The following is a 15,370-nucleotide window of genomic DNA, read 5'->3' on the forward strand; positions in this document are numbered from 1 at the left end:
CAGGAGGTCCTGACCCATCACGCTCCTGCTCTCACTTCCGTCCGTTCCCTGTGTGAGGTTAATTGGACAGTGGGACAACACTCTGTCAGGATGTGTATGTGTGTGTGTGAGAGTCCATAGAGCCATTCACATAGCCCTCTTCTTTTCTAATGGAACGTAAAGCAATTTCCCCTGATAATGGTGCTTGGCTGTTACAATCCAAGCTGAAGACTCAGAAATCCATGTTGTGTACAAGGAACAAGGATCATTGTTGATGAAGTGTATCTGGAGACTTATTATCATACATTTCGTGTAATTACTTTGGACTTTCCCTCTCAGCTGAATGTACAGAGAGAGACAGCGGTAGGGTTTCATTACGTTTACTTACTTGCTCTATGAAACATTAAGACCTAAGGATTTGAGAAAGGATCTGTCTGTTCTTTGCCCTGTGTGACTGTTAAATATGATCTTTCATACAAAAGAGGTATTGATCTCAATGAGATTAACTGACTAAAGATAGGATTAATAAACTGTGGTGAATCTGGAGAGAAAGGCTTGAATGTTTTACTTTGCAACCTGGCATTAAGTGTCAGTGACTGAAAGGGATGAGCATTAGGTACATCAGAAAGATCCTGACATTAGGTGAAATTATCAGTGTTAGATGAGTCATAAGTAAAAAGTACACTAATATTAGAAGAGATAAATATATTATCACCTACTTAAGTTGGTGACTTTGAGAGGCTTATTGGATTTTACCTTTAGTTTTCTGGCTTCTGCATATGGATACGTTTATTTTTGCTTATGTACAGTACTGTGGAAAAGCCTTTGAACCAACTCTTCTTTATAACCAGATGCTCTTGCCATTTTTTTAAAAAGTGGTCTTGAGCAATAGGTGTCCAACACTGGCTGCAACACTCATTTTCAGTCCAGTGTTTGTACCTTTAGGATTTAAAGGAATGTTTTCACTAACCTATGAATCATGCAAGAAAAAAAAACAGGCACCTAATTCAAAGGATGAACCAGTGTTGTCTACACATAACAGACAACTTTAAATTATATCTTTGTTACAAACAGTCTTTCATAAAAGCATATAATTTGTTCTCATTTCTTTAGTTGAATCTATGAAAAATGCCAAAGATAACACATTGCTATAAAATAGCATTTTTCCACCAACAAGGTGATTTCCAAAGAGCTGTTAGCTGCACTTGGCATATATACATATGATGTATCCTTCAACAATTTTAAGAAACTGGACAAGTAAAGTAAAAAAAAGACCCAAGAAGTCAGGTCTAAAAAAAAGTAACTACAGTAGATAGTTACTTTGTGAAAGCCATGACTTTCAGAAAAAGAAAAAAAAATCCAGCAAAAACCTGAAACAGGACCTGAAAGATGTATCTGGCCCTTCAACTGACCCATCTCCAGTGGCTGTCAAGATGCTGTCTTAAAAAAGAGAAGGAAGGAAAAAAGGCTGAGGTATGCCAAACTACACAAGAACTGAACTGAAAATCAGTGGCAACAGGTCTTACTGAGAGATCAATTCAAATGTGAAATTTTCTGTTCAAATCATTGTCACTATGTTTGGAGGAGGAGCAGGAGACCGGTGCCACAACGAGCGTCTACAGCCATCTGTAAAACATGATGGAAATTGTCAAAATTAATGGAATTTGGAACCAAGAAAAGTATCATCAGATTTTGATCCACCATGATATACCATCTGGAAAGACTCTGATTGGCAACAGCTTAATTTACAGCATTACAGACACACTGCCAGGGTAGTAAAAGCACATCTGGGTAGAAAAAGCACACAATGAAACATTATCAGTCATGGATCGGCCTCCCTAGAGCCCGGATCGAAATGTTCTCAAAACAGCTTGAACAGCAGCCAACATCCAAAGATGAGTTTTGGAATGTCCATCAAGAAGGCTGGAGAACTTTCCCCAAAGACTACGGAGAGAATTCACAAGAAAGCTCGCCTAAGAGTTGGCAGTGGAGACAGTGGTTATAGTTGGTTATATTAGTCATAGTTTTTATAGTTTTATGTTGAGGTAATTATACTGATTTCTAGGCCCAGTTCAAACCACTTCAGATCCACACTATGTTTTAATGTGTTATATTTTTTTAATGTATAAATTGTTCCCAAATATTACAAAATAAAATCTTGAAGTCTTAAAATTTACTCCGCTTCCTTTTTGGTTTAAAAACTTTTTTATATTTTTTGCTCTTTTTTCCACCACTAAATTAGTAAAATTCACAAATGATTGTTTTAGGCAGTTTGACATAGTTCACTTACTGCTCTCCTCCCTGGAGAGCCATCCTAGTCAAAATCCTGTCAGGAGAGCATTTGACCTGAACGACAGGAAGAGAAAATGTCACAGACAGTTAGCGTCTGCGTCCACGTAAGATGTGAACAAGTGGTTGAACTTGTACACACACACATAACTGCATATATATATATATTCACTCTTTTTTCTTACCTTTCCCTGTGCTGCAGTTGAAATCCCTAAATTGCTCCTCGCTGAGAAAAAAGGATTTGGGCGAATTTGTCTAAACTGCTTGGCTCTTTAGCACGCTCCACAGTGGGTCCAGCAGCTGTTCAAGGCACCAGATGGGGTCAGAATCCATCCTCCCACTTAAATCATGCGATAGTGATGGTTCTCAAATATTTTTCGCAATAAGCTTATTTTGTCCAAAGGAAATGGACGCTCAGTGCCAAAGAGTTTTCTCCACAGCTGAGTCATGCTTAGCAGCTGATGTTCCTTTTAACATTTAATCTGTTTTCAACAGAGGAGAAAATAGTCACAATTCACAGTTTAGGCAGAATATGGATACAAAAACAAGTTGCTTTATGAAGAACTGGAGGACAAGTTGGCACACTAAATTCAGGACCGTGTACCTTTTTAGAAGAAGAAAGGAAATGCTCATATAGTATAGGACTGATCTTGGAAAGCATTTTTATTAGAAGTGGATTTACAGTTTTCATAAACCAAACCCCTGCACTCTGCAGGCACACACTGAGGGAAAATATTAAACTTGGCAGTGTTTTGTTGCATCCAGACTTCAAATATGAAAGATTAAATCAGGTGGATTACATTTTTTTATGAAGTCAGGGGGTGATCTTTGCTTAGATTAACCTCTCTGTGGGCTACTGATATTAAATCACCAAAAAAATTCTTTATAAATGTGTTTTTATTCTCCTATAACCCCATGCTATTATTTTTAAAAAAATATGCTCCCACTTCTGGTCTTTTGAAGTGACAAGTCCAGCATGAAGCACTAAATTACGACTCATGGAAGATTGCATTTCTCCCTAGAGGGGGTTTTCACAGGCAATTACTGTTTTATGCTTGCCACTAGTGCTAGGAAGTGTGCTGTGGTCAGGGCACACATGCCAAGGTCATGTCAAAGAATACAAACCATGACGTATGCTGGGTGATGCTGTTTAAATAAAATCCTGTGCACACCCCTCATTTCTGTTTTTCTTTTTTTTTCCCAAGGAGCCAGACTTTTTGGTCATTTTTAAAGTGGTCTTGAGCTTCTAATATTGGCTGCTTTTTCACTATTTTCAGTCCGGTCTTTGTACCTGACCATTTTCAAATGAATGTTTTTGTTTGTTAAGCCACTTAACACTGACCTATGAATCATTCAAGCATAAAAAGGCACCAAACTCAAGGGAACCAGTGTTATGTCTACAATAACAGACTTATTATTAGCAAAGAGCCAATTTTAAATTGTATCTTTAGGCACTTTGTTACAATAGCCTGTTGCACAAACACATAATTTGAAGGCCAAAGACATAGTTTAAAATGGTCTCAGTGGAAGGGTGGCTGTCAAGAAGTCAGTCTTACTGAAAGGAAAAAGGGAGAAAAGGCTGAGGTATGCCAAAATGCACAACAACTGGACTGAGAATCTGTGGCAACAGGTCTTATGTAGTGATTAATCCTTTTGTTTGAATCTTTGTTATTATATAACAGGATGTGAGAAGACATGTATGACAGTGAGTGTCTACAGCCGTCTGCAAAATCACTGCTGTGATTTTCAGCCAGTCATTTTGGGGCTCTTGTCAAAATGGATGAAATTTTGAATGCAGAAGAATACCATCAGCATTTCCACCACTTAATACCAACTGGAAATCATCTGATTAGTAACAGTTTTGCTTTTCAGCATTACAACGATCCCAAACACACTGCACTGATGCAATAAGAGCATACCTGGACAGAAAAACACACAATGGAACACCGCCAGCCATGGATAGGCGTCCCCAGAGCACAGACTTCAAAATTACTGAAGCAGTGTGAGATCATCTTGACAGAAAATAGAACAAAAGATCCAAAAAGTTGATTTATCACTTGGATGGGTGATGAAATGCTATGTCCAGATGAACAGAATGAACTTTTTGGGATTTCCTTACCTGGTTGACTCAGAATACATCAAGACAAGAGCTTTGAAAGGAGAACTATTCCTGAAGACAGCTTAAAGAAATGAGAAGACTTCGAGGGTGGGGTGCCCTCTGCCTCTCGGCCTGGGGCTCGGTCACTCTGGCACAGCTGGCTGCCGGCGGAGCTCAGGGGCACGTCACTGCAACCCCCCCTGGCTTCTGCTCAGCGGCTGCTGAGCGACCCCTCATCTGGGACTCTCCTCAGCTCTTTCTGGGATAGTGGTGCAGCTGCCCCTCTGTTGGTCTTCCTTGGTCTCTTGTGTTCTGGGGGCCTCTGGATGTCTGGAGTTTTGATCTCCTCCATACCTGCTTCATGCCCTGGAGGACGGGGCTGTGGCCCCCCCACACCCTCTAGCAGATCATTACATGAAGGAACCTTTTAAAAACAAGCGCGTCCATGCTCACAGGTGTACACACGGGTGCTGACACACACAAACTACACCCTTTTTGGCTCCTACCTCAAAGCACACTGTGCACTGTCGATATTACGTGCTGCACAATAATGTTTAATATTTAGTATTTACTGTTATATTCCCATATATCATCGTGATGTTGTTTATTGTATTCCTCTCTTTTTCTTCTGCTTGTTTTCTTTTTTCTTTCTCAACAGGTGATCCAGGTGATTGATATATGTATTTTTTTGTCTGCTTATTTACAGTAGTTGGTTTTTGTTTTTTTGCCCTTTATCCCTGTCCCTCTTCTCCGCTGTTTTTTCCCCCTCTTCCTTTCTCCCTTTTCTTTTCCTCATCCATAATTCTGATGGCAAAAGAACCAAACGGGACAGGCAAATAAAAAAAAAAAAGAAATGAGAAGAAACCTGCCTAAGAGAGCTCAGGCTGTGTTGCAGAATGAAGGTGGTCTTACCAAATATTGACTTTGAAGCTTGTTAGAATTACTCAAGCTGTTTTTGTCTGATATACTGTTTTTCTAATGTACCTTTGCCCACATGTCACATATAGCATCCTTGTAACGTGTCTAAACTTAAGATACATACACAAAAGAAGGAAACAAAGTTGATCAGGAGCATTAACCTAGCCGAGGGAGGTAGCACCCACCCCACCCTTCCCTTTCCACTTATGGACCCCGACCACGATGACATAAAGCCAAGGAAGGGAGAGGCTAAAAAGATATGTTCCACACTGTCCTTCTGACCATCACAAAAAGGGTAATTCCTGTTTGTTTGTTCAGGCTTTTAGAGTTCAACTCCTAGCGAGAAGAAGGAGGAAGGTTACAATCAAGATGATACATAAAAGGTTTGGAGTTGCACCAAGTTCTTAATAATCAACAACAGAACAGGAAAAACGATAAAACACTGAGCAGCATGGTCACCATTTGTGTTCCTGGTTTTAATTGTGGAGGGTTAAGGGTCACAAACCCAGCTTATGCGTAAACATGCATATGTGCTGCTGAATGTGCATGTGCATACGATATCTGGAAGAGTACTTAAAACACAAACAGAGGGACTTTTTTTTCTTTTATGAACACACCATCCCTCCTGCAGATGATTAATTGTTATAGGATAGGCTGTCTCTATTATGTTGTGTTACCAGTATGATGGCATTAGCTGAGGTTGCCTCTGATTTGCTACTGTATATAATTAATTCTGGTACATGATTTACCTCAGAAGACTGTTAAGCTCTTTAAACACGTTCAGACATGCTCGGGAACACACACTGCTGGGTGCCAGTTAATTAGCAACCTCAACACCAGAGTCCTAATCTGCAGGGACGTATTGTTATTACTGCTGCCAATGAAGCCGCATGCCAACTTACTGAAAAAGTGTTGACACCTTGAATGCCGATGTGAGGCAAGTTTACTGGGAAAAACAAAGAACATTAATTCCTGTAACTGTCCAACCATGAAATTTCTTAAAATGGCAACTATAAATATGACGGACACACACTGACTCACTAGACCAGGGAATGGAATTGATTAGTCTTCAGCTTTTATCCACATCAGCTCCTAATTGTCCTGATGTGCTGCTGAAAAGACATTTTTTAACAGTCTTCACAGGCAAGTGAGATGCAGGAACGCATATAACAAGGGAACTTTCATCCACTAGCTCGTTGAGATCACTCACCATGAAGAAGTAGAAAATATAGAGGAGGCCACAGACGGGCATTTGAGGATTTTCAGTCATCCAAATAGACTCTGAAATAAATTGTGCTTTGAAGTGTGTGGAGAGGTCCACCCTCTCACTTTAGTGTTAAGTAGGTAAGATGAGATGGCGTGGTATTATAAGCAAACAAACATGGCTCATGGCTTCATTCATGCTTTGTAGATGACTACAATGTATCTTAAAAACTTGACAATATGACAACATGAACATTGTATGTGTTGGGAAAATAATATTATTTCTCAAAATACTTATTGAGAAATTGCATTATATGTAGTGCATAATCACTGATATGCATGTGATAATATGTGACATTATGCGGCTGATACAAAGCTGATTTTTCAATTTTTTTTGTTTTGTTTTTAAGAATACGTCAAGAATGAACAAGTACAGCTTGAAAACATCCGACAAATGACTGCAAGTCACATTCCTCAGCAGTCCCTCCTCCTCTTAACCATAAAAAGGTGTGTGTCCCCAGTAAACAGAGGCTTATGGTTGGCTGAAAGTATGTGCATGGTGTTAAAGCTGTTTAAAAGTAAGAATGCTTTTCTTTCATTTTGTGTTTTGGTCAGCTGCAGGAAAAAGAATGACTGCCTCTTCAACCTAAAACACAAATTCATCAACTGGGCTTGCCGGCAGTGGTTTGACCTTGAGTGTGACCCAAGTAGAAAGAGACTTTTCAAGCACTCCTAAATTAAAATTTTTTCTAAATCACTTAACGAGCTGCAGTGAATCACCTCTCTCATCAGAACGGCTCGAGAGAGTGAGACACTTTGCACAGAGAAAAACTGTGAAGGACTGTTGTATGAGCCGACCAATAAAACGCCTCTTTCAACAACTGCACCAGCCCATTATATGGTTTTCAAACCTCAAAGCTTCATTTTTGTGATGCCTTCTTCAGTTTCTTGAGGCCCCCAGCTTCTCTACAGCACAAACGTATCCTGCCTGAGCCCTTCTTAGAATCTGTGTGTATCATGACCGCATGTCAATCAGGATAAGCCATGCCTCTAGTATTTCCATTACTGCAGTGGTAATGCAAAAACTTGGCCAGAACTCCTAAATGTCAAATTCTGTTGAGCCTATCTGGGTATAACAGCGCAACTCTTGTGGCTTCCAGAGTGCTGCAGAGAGGCTCAGCTCAGCTTTCTGCTCGTTATAAATCACAGCAGCTTATTCAGTCATCTGGAAAAATATTCAAACTATTTTAGGGGACTGCATCCAGAACGGTGAAAGCGACAAACAAATCACACAATAGGGAGCTAAAAGTTAACTGAGATGAATTATAACTCATTTAAGCTTCTATACCAACTTGTGCCAACTAACCATGAATGGGGGCATACCAAATGTGATGTAACATGTAAACACATTATTGGAGACTTAAGTTTTCTATGCAGGTGTCAGGTTTTTAGGAGACATACATATATTTGGGGTTTTTTTTGTTTTTTGTTTTTTGTTTTTTTTGTGGGGGGGGGGGGGGGGATTGTTTCATTTACTTGGAAGCCAGCCTTTTTCAGTAATACTCAATCAAACTTTTCTTCACAGACAGACTTATATTAATGCCTTCAAACTAGCGATTGAGTCACGCTAACATATATTTATGACAGAGAGAGGTCATAAGAATAAACTTGTTAAATCTAAGAGAGATTCAACCATAAAGCAATGGTCAATTGCAGAGAAAAAGACAGGAGCAGAAAGCATGCTAAACAATTAGAATTCAGAAAGGTTACAAACAACTTAACAATTTCAGGCCTTTTTACACTATTTACTGCATCCAATTACTTTTTACAGCAGCATCCAATTACTTAAAGCGACTGAGGCAGCTGCAGATCGGGAGGTAGAGTAGGCCGTCTACTAATTGGAAGGCCGTTGGTTTGATCCTTGGCTCCCCTAGTCTGCGTGTTTAAGTATCCTTAGGCGAGATACTGAACCTCGAGTTGCCACCAATGCATCTATGCGAGTCTGTGTGAATGTTAGGCAAAGCACTTAGGCATAGAAAAAGTGTTTGTATTGCATATGTGTGAGGAATGAGTGAATGAGGCTTGCAGTCAGAAAGCAATTTGAGTGTGCAAATCGAGTAGAACAGAGCTATCTAAGTGCAGCCCATTTACTATTTTGTGTTTGCATAATTATCTGTTGTGATGTCTCAGGAAATGGATTTGCCTTGTTCTAAAACTATACCAAACCCCCCCCCGCCCCCCCCCAAAAAAAAAAATAAAAAAAGATTTGCTAGAAATTGTTGCACCTACTTATTACATTGTGGGGGAAATAACTATTATAGTTTTGTTTTGTTTTTCAACCATTTTTTTCTTCTTCTTTTTTTAAGAGGCTTTGTGATCTTTCTTTTTCTCGATCAGCCTTCTGCTGTTCAGATAAAAACCACTAATAGATGTAGGAGCTCGTTGCTATGAGCTCTGCGCCATCTAGTGTCCAAATGCACACATTGTCTTAACCTGAAGGCGGAAGTGTGACAACAAAACGTGAGAGAAAGTTATCAAACTACCCACTGACACTTAGAGCAAAACAGGAAAGTTTTTGAAAAAAGTTAAGATGTTAAAAAATACGTCTTTATTCATTCATAATTTTAGTACTTTATTAAAATTGGATAGTTGCCTTTAGCTTGTTTAAGCATAAAAATGCAATAATACATACTTTGAAGATATATATCGACGGGAAGAATATCACAAATGAAAAGACATATGTCTTAAAGACAGTCACACGTTTATCTAACTTCTTCTTAGCATAAAACACAGACTTGCATGATGTCCTAAATATCTTCGAAGCTTGTCTATGCTGCCTAGCTACATATTTCTCCACGACACGACGCCAGACGTTTCGCTCTCCGTTCTTGGATTTTATTTTGAAAGTCATCAGCGGAAGTTGAGCTTTACGGTACGGCGAGCTTGTCCTGTTAGGTGTCAGGCTGCACGCAGAGAAATACAGCATTAGCAGCATGGCTTACAGTGCGAAGATCGGTCCGTCCATCCTTAGCAGCGACCTGTCCTGTTTGGGCAGCGAGTGTGTGAGGATGATGGAGTGTGGGGCGGATTACCTGCATCTGGACGTCATGGATGGGTCAGTTGGTTAGCATATAGTTTACCTGTTGTGCTAGCTGCTAGCAAGCCAATTTCAAGCTCAGTACTTGAGAGCCAAAGTTGGCTAACATCAACAACCTAGCTTGTCAAAAGTTAAGCCGGGCAGGCGATATTTTTGTAACTGGTTTAAATGGAAGGCTAAAACCTTTTGGGTGCTAAACTATTACAAGACTGTCTTTAAAGTGTTGTTGCCTTATACTTCTCCGTGGTAGTTTTGACATTTTTAGCTTTCTCCACACTTACGCAAGACGTCAGTGTAAGCTTTTTATGCAAGATGAAGAGCACAACAGTTGCAATCTAAAAGTTTCTCTTTGTTTCCTCTTTAAGGCACTTTGTACCCAACATCACGTTTGGCCATCCCATGGTGGAGTGTTTGAGGAAGTCAGTAGGCCAAGACCCGTTCTTTGGTGAGACTTAATGATAAAACAATCACTGTTATTGTATTGTTGTGCCGCACAGTATTGGGACAGTGTGAATGTTGCAGATATGCACATGATGGTGTCTCGGCCTGAGCAATGGGTCAAGCCTATGGCCGCAGCAGGAGCCAATCAGTACACCTTCCACTTAGAGGCCACCACCAACCCTGGAAACCTCATTAAAGAGATTAGAGAGAGTGGCATGAAGGTGAGGAAAAGACCCCAAAAGAAGAGACAGACTTGCTTTACTTATTCACTGCCTTGACGATAAAGACATCTGCACAATTATAGTGTAATTGTATAATTGTAGTGATAGGGAATTATAAAACCCCGGCATTTGTTATAAACATGCGAGTGTTAAAGTGACCCTCGCTCACTTGTATTACAGGTGGGTTTGGCTATTAAGCCTGGTACTACTGTTGAAGAGCTGGCTCCCTGGGCTAACCAGATCGACATGGCTCTGGTAATGACTGTTGAACCTGGTTTTGGGGGACAAAAGTTTATGGAAGACATGATGCCCAAGGTAAGGACTAAGCAAAGATGGAAGAATGACCTTTCTGAAAAAAAAAAAAAAGAGTATTACACATAACCACAACAGAACAAATTTGATTTATCATACTTACTGAATTTACAATTTAGCACAGTGCAGTTTCTATACTCTTCATTAGCATATGAGGTGTGAGGTCATTGTTTGTCTTATTTGAGAAGTTTAAGAAAGGAAATTAAAGGAATATGCATTAAAAAATCAATGTGCATTTCTCTGTACACTACACCTAAAATTATCCAAATAAAAATGCATAGTAAATGGTCATAGCATTAAAGACTGCACAGGAGACTGTATAATCATGGTAAAAAGAAAGCATGCACTCATAGTGCTTCCACATGAATTAAGAGGGTACGTAGCAGCCAGGAGCGGCTAATTAAACACACTTCATTAACTGACCATCAGTAAGTGTGAAATGATAAAACAATCAAAAAGTAAAAGTGGACGTTTTGTTAATTTGTTGGTCTGGAGGATTCAGGTGTGTGTTAATTCTCTAGGAGGAAGGATAACAGCATGATCTTACAGAAACGATTATTGCTATCCATCAGTCTGGGAAGGGTTATAAGGTCACTTCCAAACAATTTGAAGTCTGTTATTCTACAGGGAGAAAGTTTGCTCATAGAAGGCAAACATTGAAGGCACTTGTCAATTTTCCATTAGTTGATGTCCCAGCAGATTTATCCCAAGGTTATTGGGTGCAATCCTCAAAGAAATTGCAAAAATCCCAAAAGCTACATCTCAGACTCTACAGGCCTCTGTGAGAAAGTTCATGACAGTAAAATTTGAAGATTGAACAAGAATGGGTTGTTTGAACGGGTTGCCAGGAGAAAGCCTCTTCTCTCTAGAGAGAACATGACAGCCCAGCTCATCTTTGCAAAGTTGCATCTGAGCAAACCACAAGACTTCTGGACCAGTGTCCTTTTGACAGATGAGACGAATGTGGAGATGTCTGGCCAAAGTGCACAGAGCCACATTTGGTGAAAGCCAAACGCATATCAGCACAAACAGCTCATACTGACTATCAGCACTGTGACAGAGGGGTGATAATTTGGACTTGTTTTGCAGCCACTGAGTCGACTATGAACTCCTCTGTATATCAAAGTATTCTAGTCAAATGTGACGGCATCTATCTGACAGTTACAGCTTGGCCCAAACTGGGTCATGTAACAGGACAATAATCCGAAACACAATAGCAAATCTGCAACAGAATGGCTGAAAAAAGAAAATAATCAAGGTGTTGCAATGGCCTAGTCAAAGTCCAGACTTCATACTGATTGAAATGCTGCAGTGGGCTCTTTAAAAGAGCTGCACACAAATTACCCACAAACCTCAAGAAATTGAAGCAACATTGTAAAGAAAAATGGGCCAAAAGTCCTTCAACACTGTAAGAGACGATAAAATCATGCAGTCAACTTCAAGTTATTGCTGCTAGAGGTGCTTCTAAAAACTACTGAATCATTGTCACACGCTGCTTCTAAATTTTGGCTTTGTTTTTTATTAAATGAATAATGACACAGTATAATATGCAGTGTAATATTGCTCACCTGAGCTTGTATTAAAATAATTATAAGCAAGGATCAGATCTTTTTTTTTAAAATGTCCTGGTATGTAAACACTTAGAACTGCTAGTGTATTTTACCATGACTATTCTTTGTAGCCAGCCTGCTGTGGGCAATGCTGGTTTTCCACAAGCATAGCCCACAGCAGGCTGATACAAAATATTGCATTGCACACTTAGAAAAAAGCAGTGCAATGGGTTCAGGTATATGTGAAGTATGTGGTGTATGAGTGCTGCCGGGCCTTTGTAGTGATCACGTACAGATGCTTTTCAGATGAATCTGTGTGTTCCATTTTGAGGAGGACCTCTTGTGTGGGTGAAAATTTGGTGTAAAAAGCAAAACACTGATCCAAGGCACACTCTGTATGATTTGTGCAGACTGTTGGTTGTTGACAGTTCTGAAAAGATTATTCAGTCATTATTGAAGCAGATATTTACCACAATATAGTGGTTTTGTTTGGCCTGCAGTCTTGTTGAAGGGGGGTGCATGTGATTAAACCGGCATTATTGTGTGCCTTTGCTCTCCTACTAATCTGTGAAAATTGTATTTGGCACATTTTGAGTTCTTTTCTGTGTATGTGTGACCCAGGTAAGCTGGCTGCGGAGTCAGTTCCCATCATTAGATATTGAAGTAGACGGAGGGGTCGGTCCTGACTCTATTCACAAGTGTGCAGAGGTAAACGACGCATACACGACAGGCTAATCAAATAACCGTCTAAAATCAAAATGTATATGCTTTTAGGTTTTCTTACATTTTGTTTGCTCCCATTTGCTCTAGGCAGGGGCTAACATGATTGTGTCAGGCAGTGCTGTGATTGGCAGTGATGACCCTCGTTCTGTCATCGCCCTCCTGCGCACCGTGGTGGCCGAAGCAATCCAGAAACGCTCGCTGGACCGCTGAGATGTTCTATTTATGGTCCTCACAGCGACACTCTACCTACCTGTCCCAGCAACACCACCACAGCAGCCAGCAGAAAGGAATCAATATGGACATTTCTGGGTTAGAGGTTGAGGGTCCAAGTCTGAACAGGGGGCTTCAGTGGAGGGTGTGTGTTGACAGCCAAATCCAAATCACTTTGATGGAGTGAACTTGCGTCGTGCCTCCTAAAACTTGAACTTCATCCTTTTTGCCACAGTCTCCTGAATAGTTAACTCAAAACGAGTCTCACCTCAGCATAGGAACATCTATTTCAGGACTGGAGCCAATGCTACTCTGAGAAACTCTGTAAACATTCCTGAGTATTGTTTTGATTTACACTGTGTTCTCCCTATGAATCACAGAAATAAAATGGCCCAGATATCATGGTTCATACATCACAAAATCCAATTTTGACTCGTTCATTGTTGTTGAAATCACAAGCTATTTACTGTTATACTGAGTAGAAGTATTGTACACCATTCAATCAAACCATGAAATTTGATTTTGCAGATTAAAAAAGTTAAAAGTGAAAGGAAGTGTGTGTTCTTTGCAGTTTGACCATAAATGTGTATTATACATTATGTACTTATATCATTGGGTACACTGCTTAACAACACAAATGCCTAGTTAGCCAATTACATTGTATTAACTCAAGCATTTAGGCATAAAAGAACTAGAATCGGTGAAGAAGAGTGATTTAAGTGACTTTGAACACGGTGTGGTGGCTGGTGTTAGAGTGGCTGGTCTGATTTTTTTTTTTTTTTTCCCAGAAACTGCCGATCTACTGGAATTTTCCCACACAACCAACTCTAGGGTTTTCAGGGTCCAAAAATATCCAGTGAGCAGCAGTTATCTGGGTGTGTTTGTGTCAGAGGTTGGAGGAGAATGAATGGCTAGACTCATTCAGATTAGAAGTCTACATTTAACAGCACACTACAACCAAAGTAGTTGTGGTGTGTTGCCGGAAACATCTTTTTTTCAATGCACAACACGTCCGGCCTCAAAGTAGACAAACTATAACAATAGAAAGCCGTACTGGGTGGTGCACCTGTCAGAACAGGAAACTGATGGTAGAATTCAAACCTGGTCTGATGAGTTTGGATTTCTGCAGCAACATTTGAATGGCAGGGACAGAATTTAGCATAAATGACATGAAAGCATGATCCATCCTTCGTCTTGATGCATGCTTAATCATCCAGGTAAGTAAATCTCCAAAAGTGGATTCTGTTCATCTGGACGTAGCGTTTTCAGTGGGAGAAACGCTCCATCACTCATCCAAGTGACTTCTTCAGTCTCAGGTGACTGCAGGTTTCCCCAACGCTACACGCAGATGAACAGAATCAACTTTTGGAGATTTGGAGAATCCATCCTTCGTTGCATCAAGAATACAGGTATGTCGTAGAGCTGAAATGGTGGTCGGGGGGGATTTTTCTGGCTCATTTGGACCCCTTAATTCCAATTGAGCATTGTTTAAATACCACAGCGTTTATGCATGCCTTAAGACCACAGTGTACACATCTTCTGACGGCTACTTCCAGCAAGATAACACATCACAAAGCTCAAATCATCTCAAACAGCTTTCTTGAGCTGACTCAGCTCACTGTACTCAAATGGTCTTCACGGCCACCAGATCTCATCAGCATCCAACTCGGTACTAGAAAGGTGTTGTAGGTTGTGATCCTGTTTAAATGGTTGAAACACTTCAAGCAAGTCAAAAATGTGGAGTACACTGAATTTTATCCAGCAGGCACTTCTCTGTTTGTGAAAATAGAAGGATGTCCATGTTACAGGCTACTGCAAATCCAGTCTTAATACAATAATTCAGTGTAAAGATGCATGTTTAAAAGTAATGCCTGCAGCAGTATGAAAGAGAAACAAATGTTAATAGTTTAACACACTGTAAATATTTTAGACATAAAATTGGAGCTGCCTCAATGAGACAGAACTGTAAGGTGCTCCTTAAACATTAATCTTGCAGCAATAATCTTGAATTCAAACCCCATTTTACATTAGTGGAGCTGATGAACAGCAGGTGAACATATTTCAGTTCTCGGGAATGAGTATCACAGAGAACCTGTCACTGCCGGCACACACCTGCCTGGATAAGGACGCTGAGGAGTGACTGTACTTCTTAAGAAAACTGAATTTTCATGTCAAGTTCTTGTTAACTTTTACTCAGGAGCAGTGGAGAGCAACTTAACTAGAAGCATCACAAAATGCTTTGATTTTCACCAGCATCCATCTGTTGAGCCTCACTGTTAACAGTGAGGTATCTGCATACAGCTCAAAGGATACTAAAAAAAAAAATTAC

The 15,370-nt window shown here is 40.1% G+C and overlaps 1 protein-coding gene across 1 annotated transcript; it reads left to right on the forward strand.

Annotated features, from left to right (window-relative positions):
* Positions 1-9,373: 9,373 nt before the first annotated feature.
* Positions 9,374-13,591, forward strand: rpe (ribulose-5-phosphate-3-epimerase). The gene is made up of 6 exons (XM_026145745.1): positions 9,374-9,602; positions 9,950-10,029; positions 10,107-10,246; positions 10,427-10,561; positions 12,730-12,816; positions 12,919-13,591. Exons 1-6 carry the CDS (start codon positions 9,481-9,483, stop codon positions 13,039-13,041), a joined length of 687 nt encoding a protein of 228 aa, XP_026001530.1. The 5' UTR covers positions 9,374-9,480; the 3' UTR covers positions 13,042-13,591.
* The last annotated feature ends 1,779 nt before the right edge of the window (positions 13,592-15,370 follow it).

The sequence above is a fragment of the Astatotilapia calliptera genome, chromosome 16 (genome assembly GCF_900246225.1).
Source record: "Astatotilapia calliptera chromosome 16, fAstCal1.2, whole genome shotgun sequence".
In the NCBI taxonomy this organism is placed as follows: Eukaryota; Metazoa; Chordata; class Actinopteri; order Cichliformes; family Cichlidae; genus Astatotilapia; species Astatotilapia calliptera.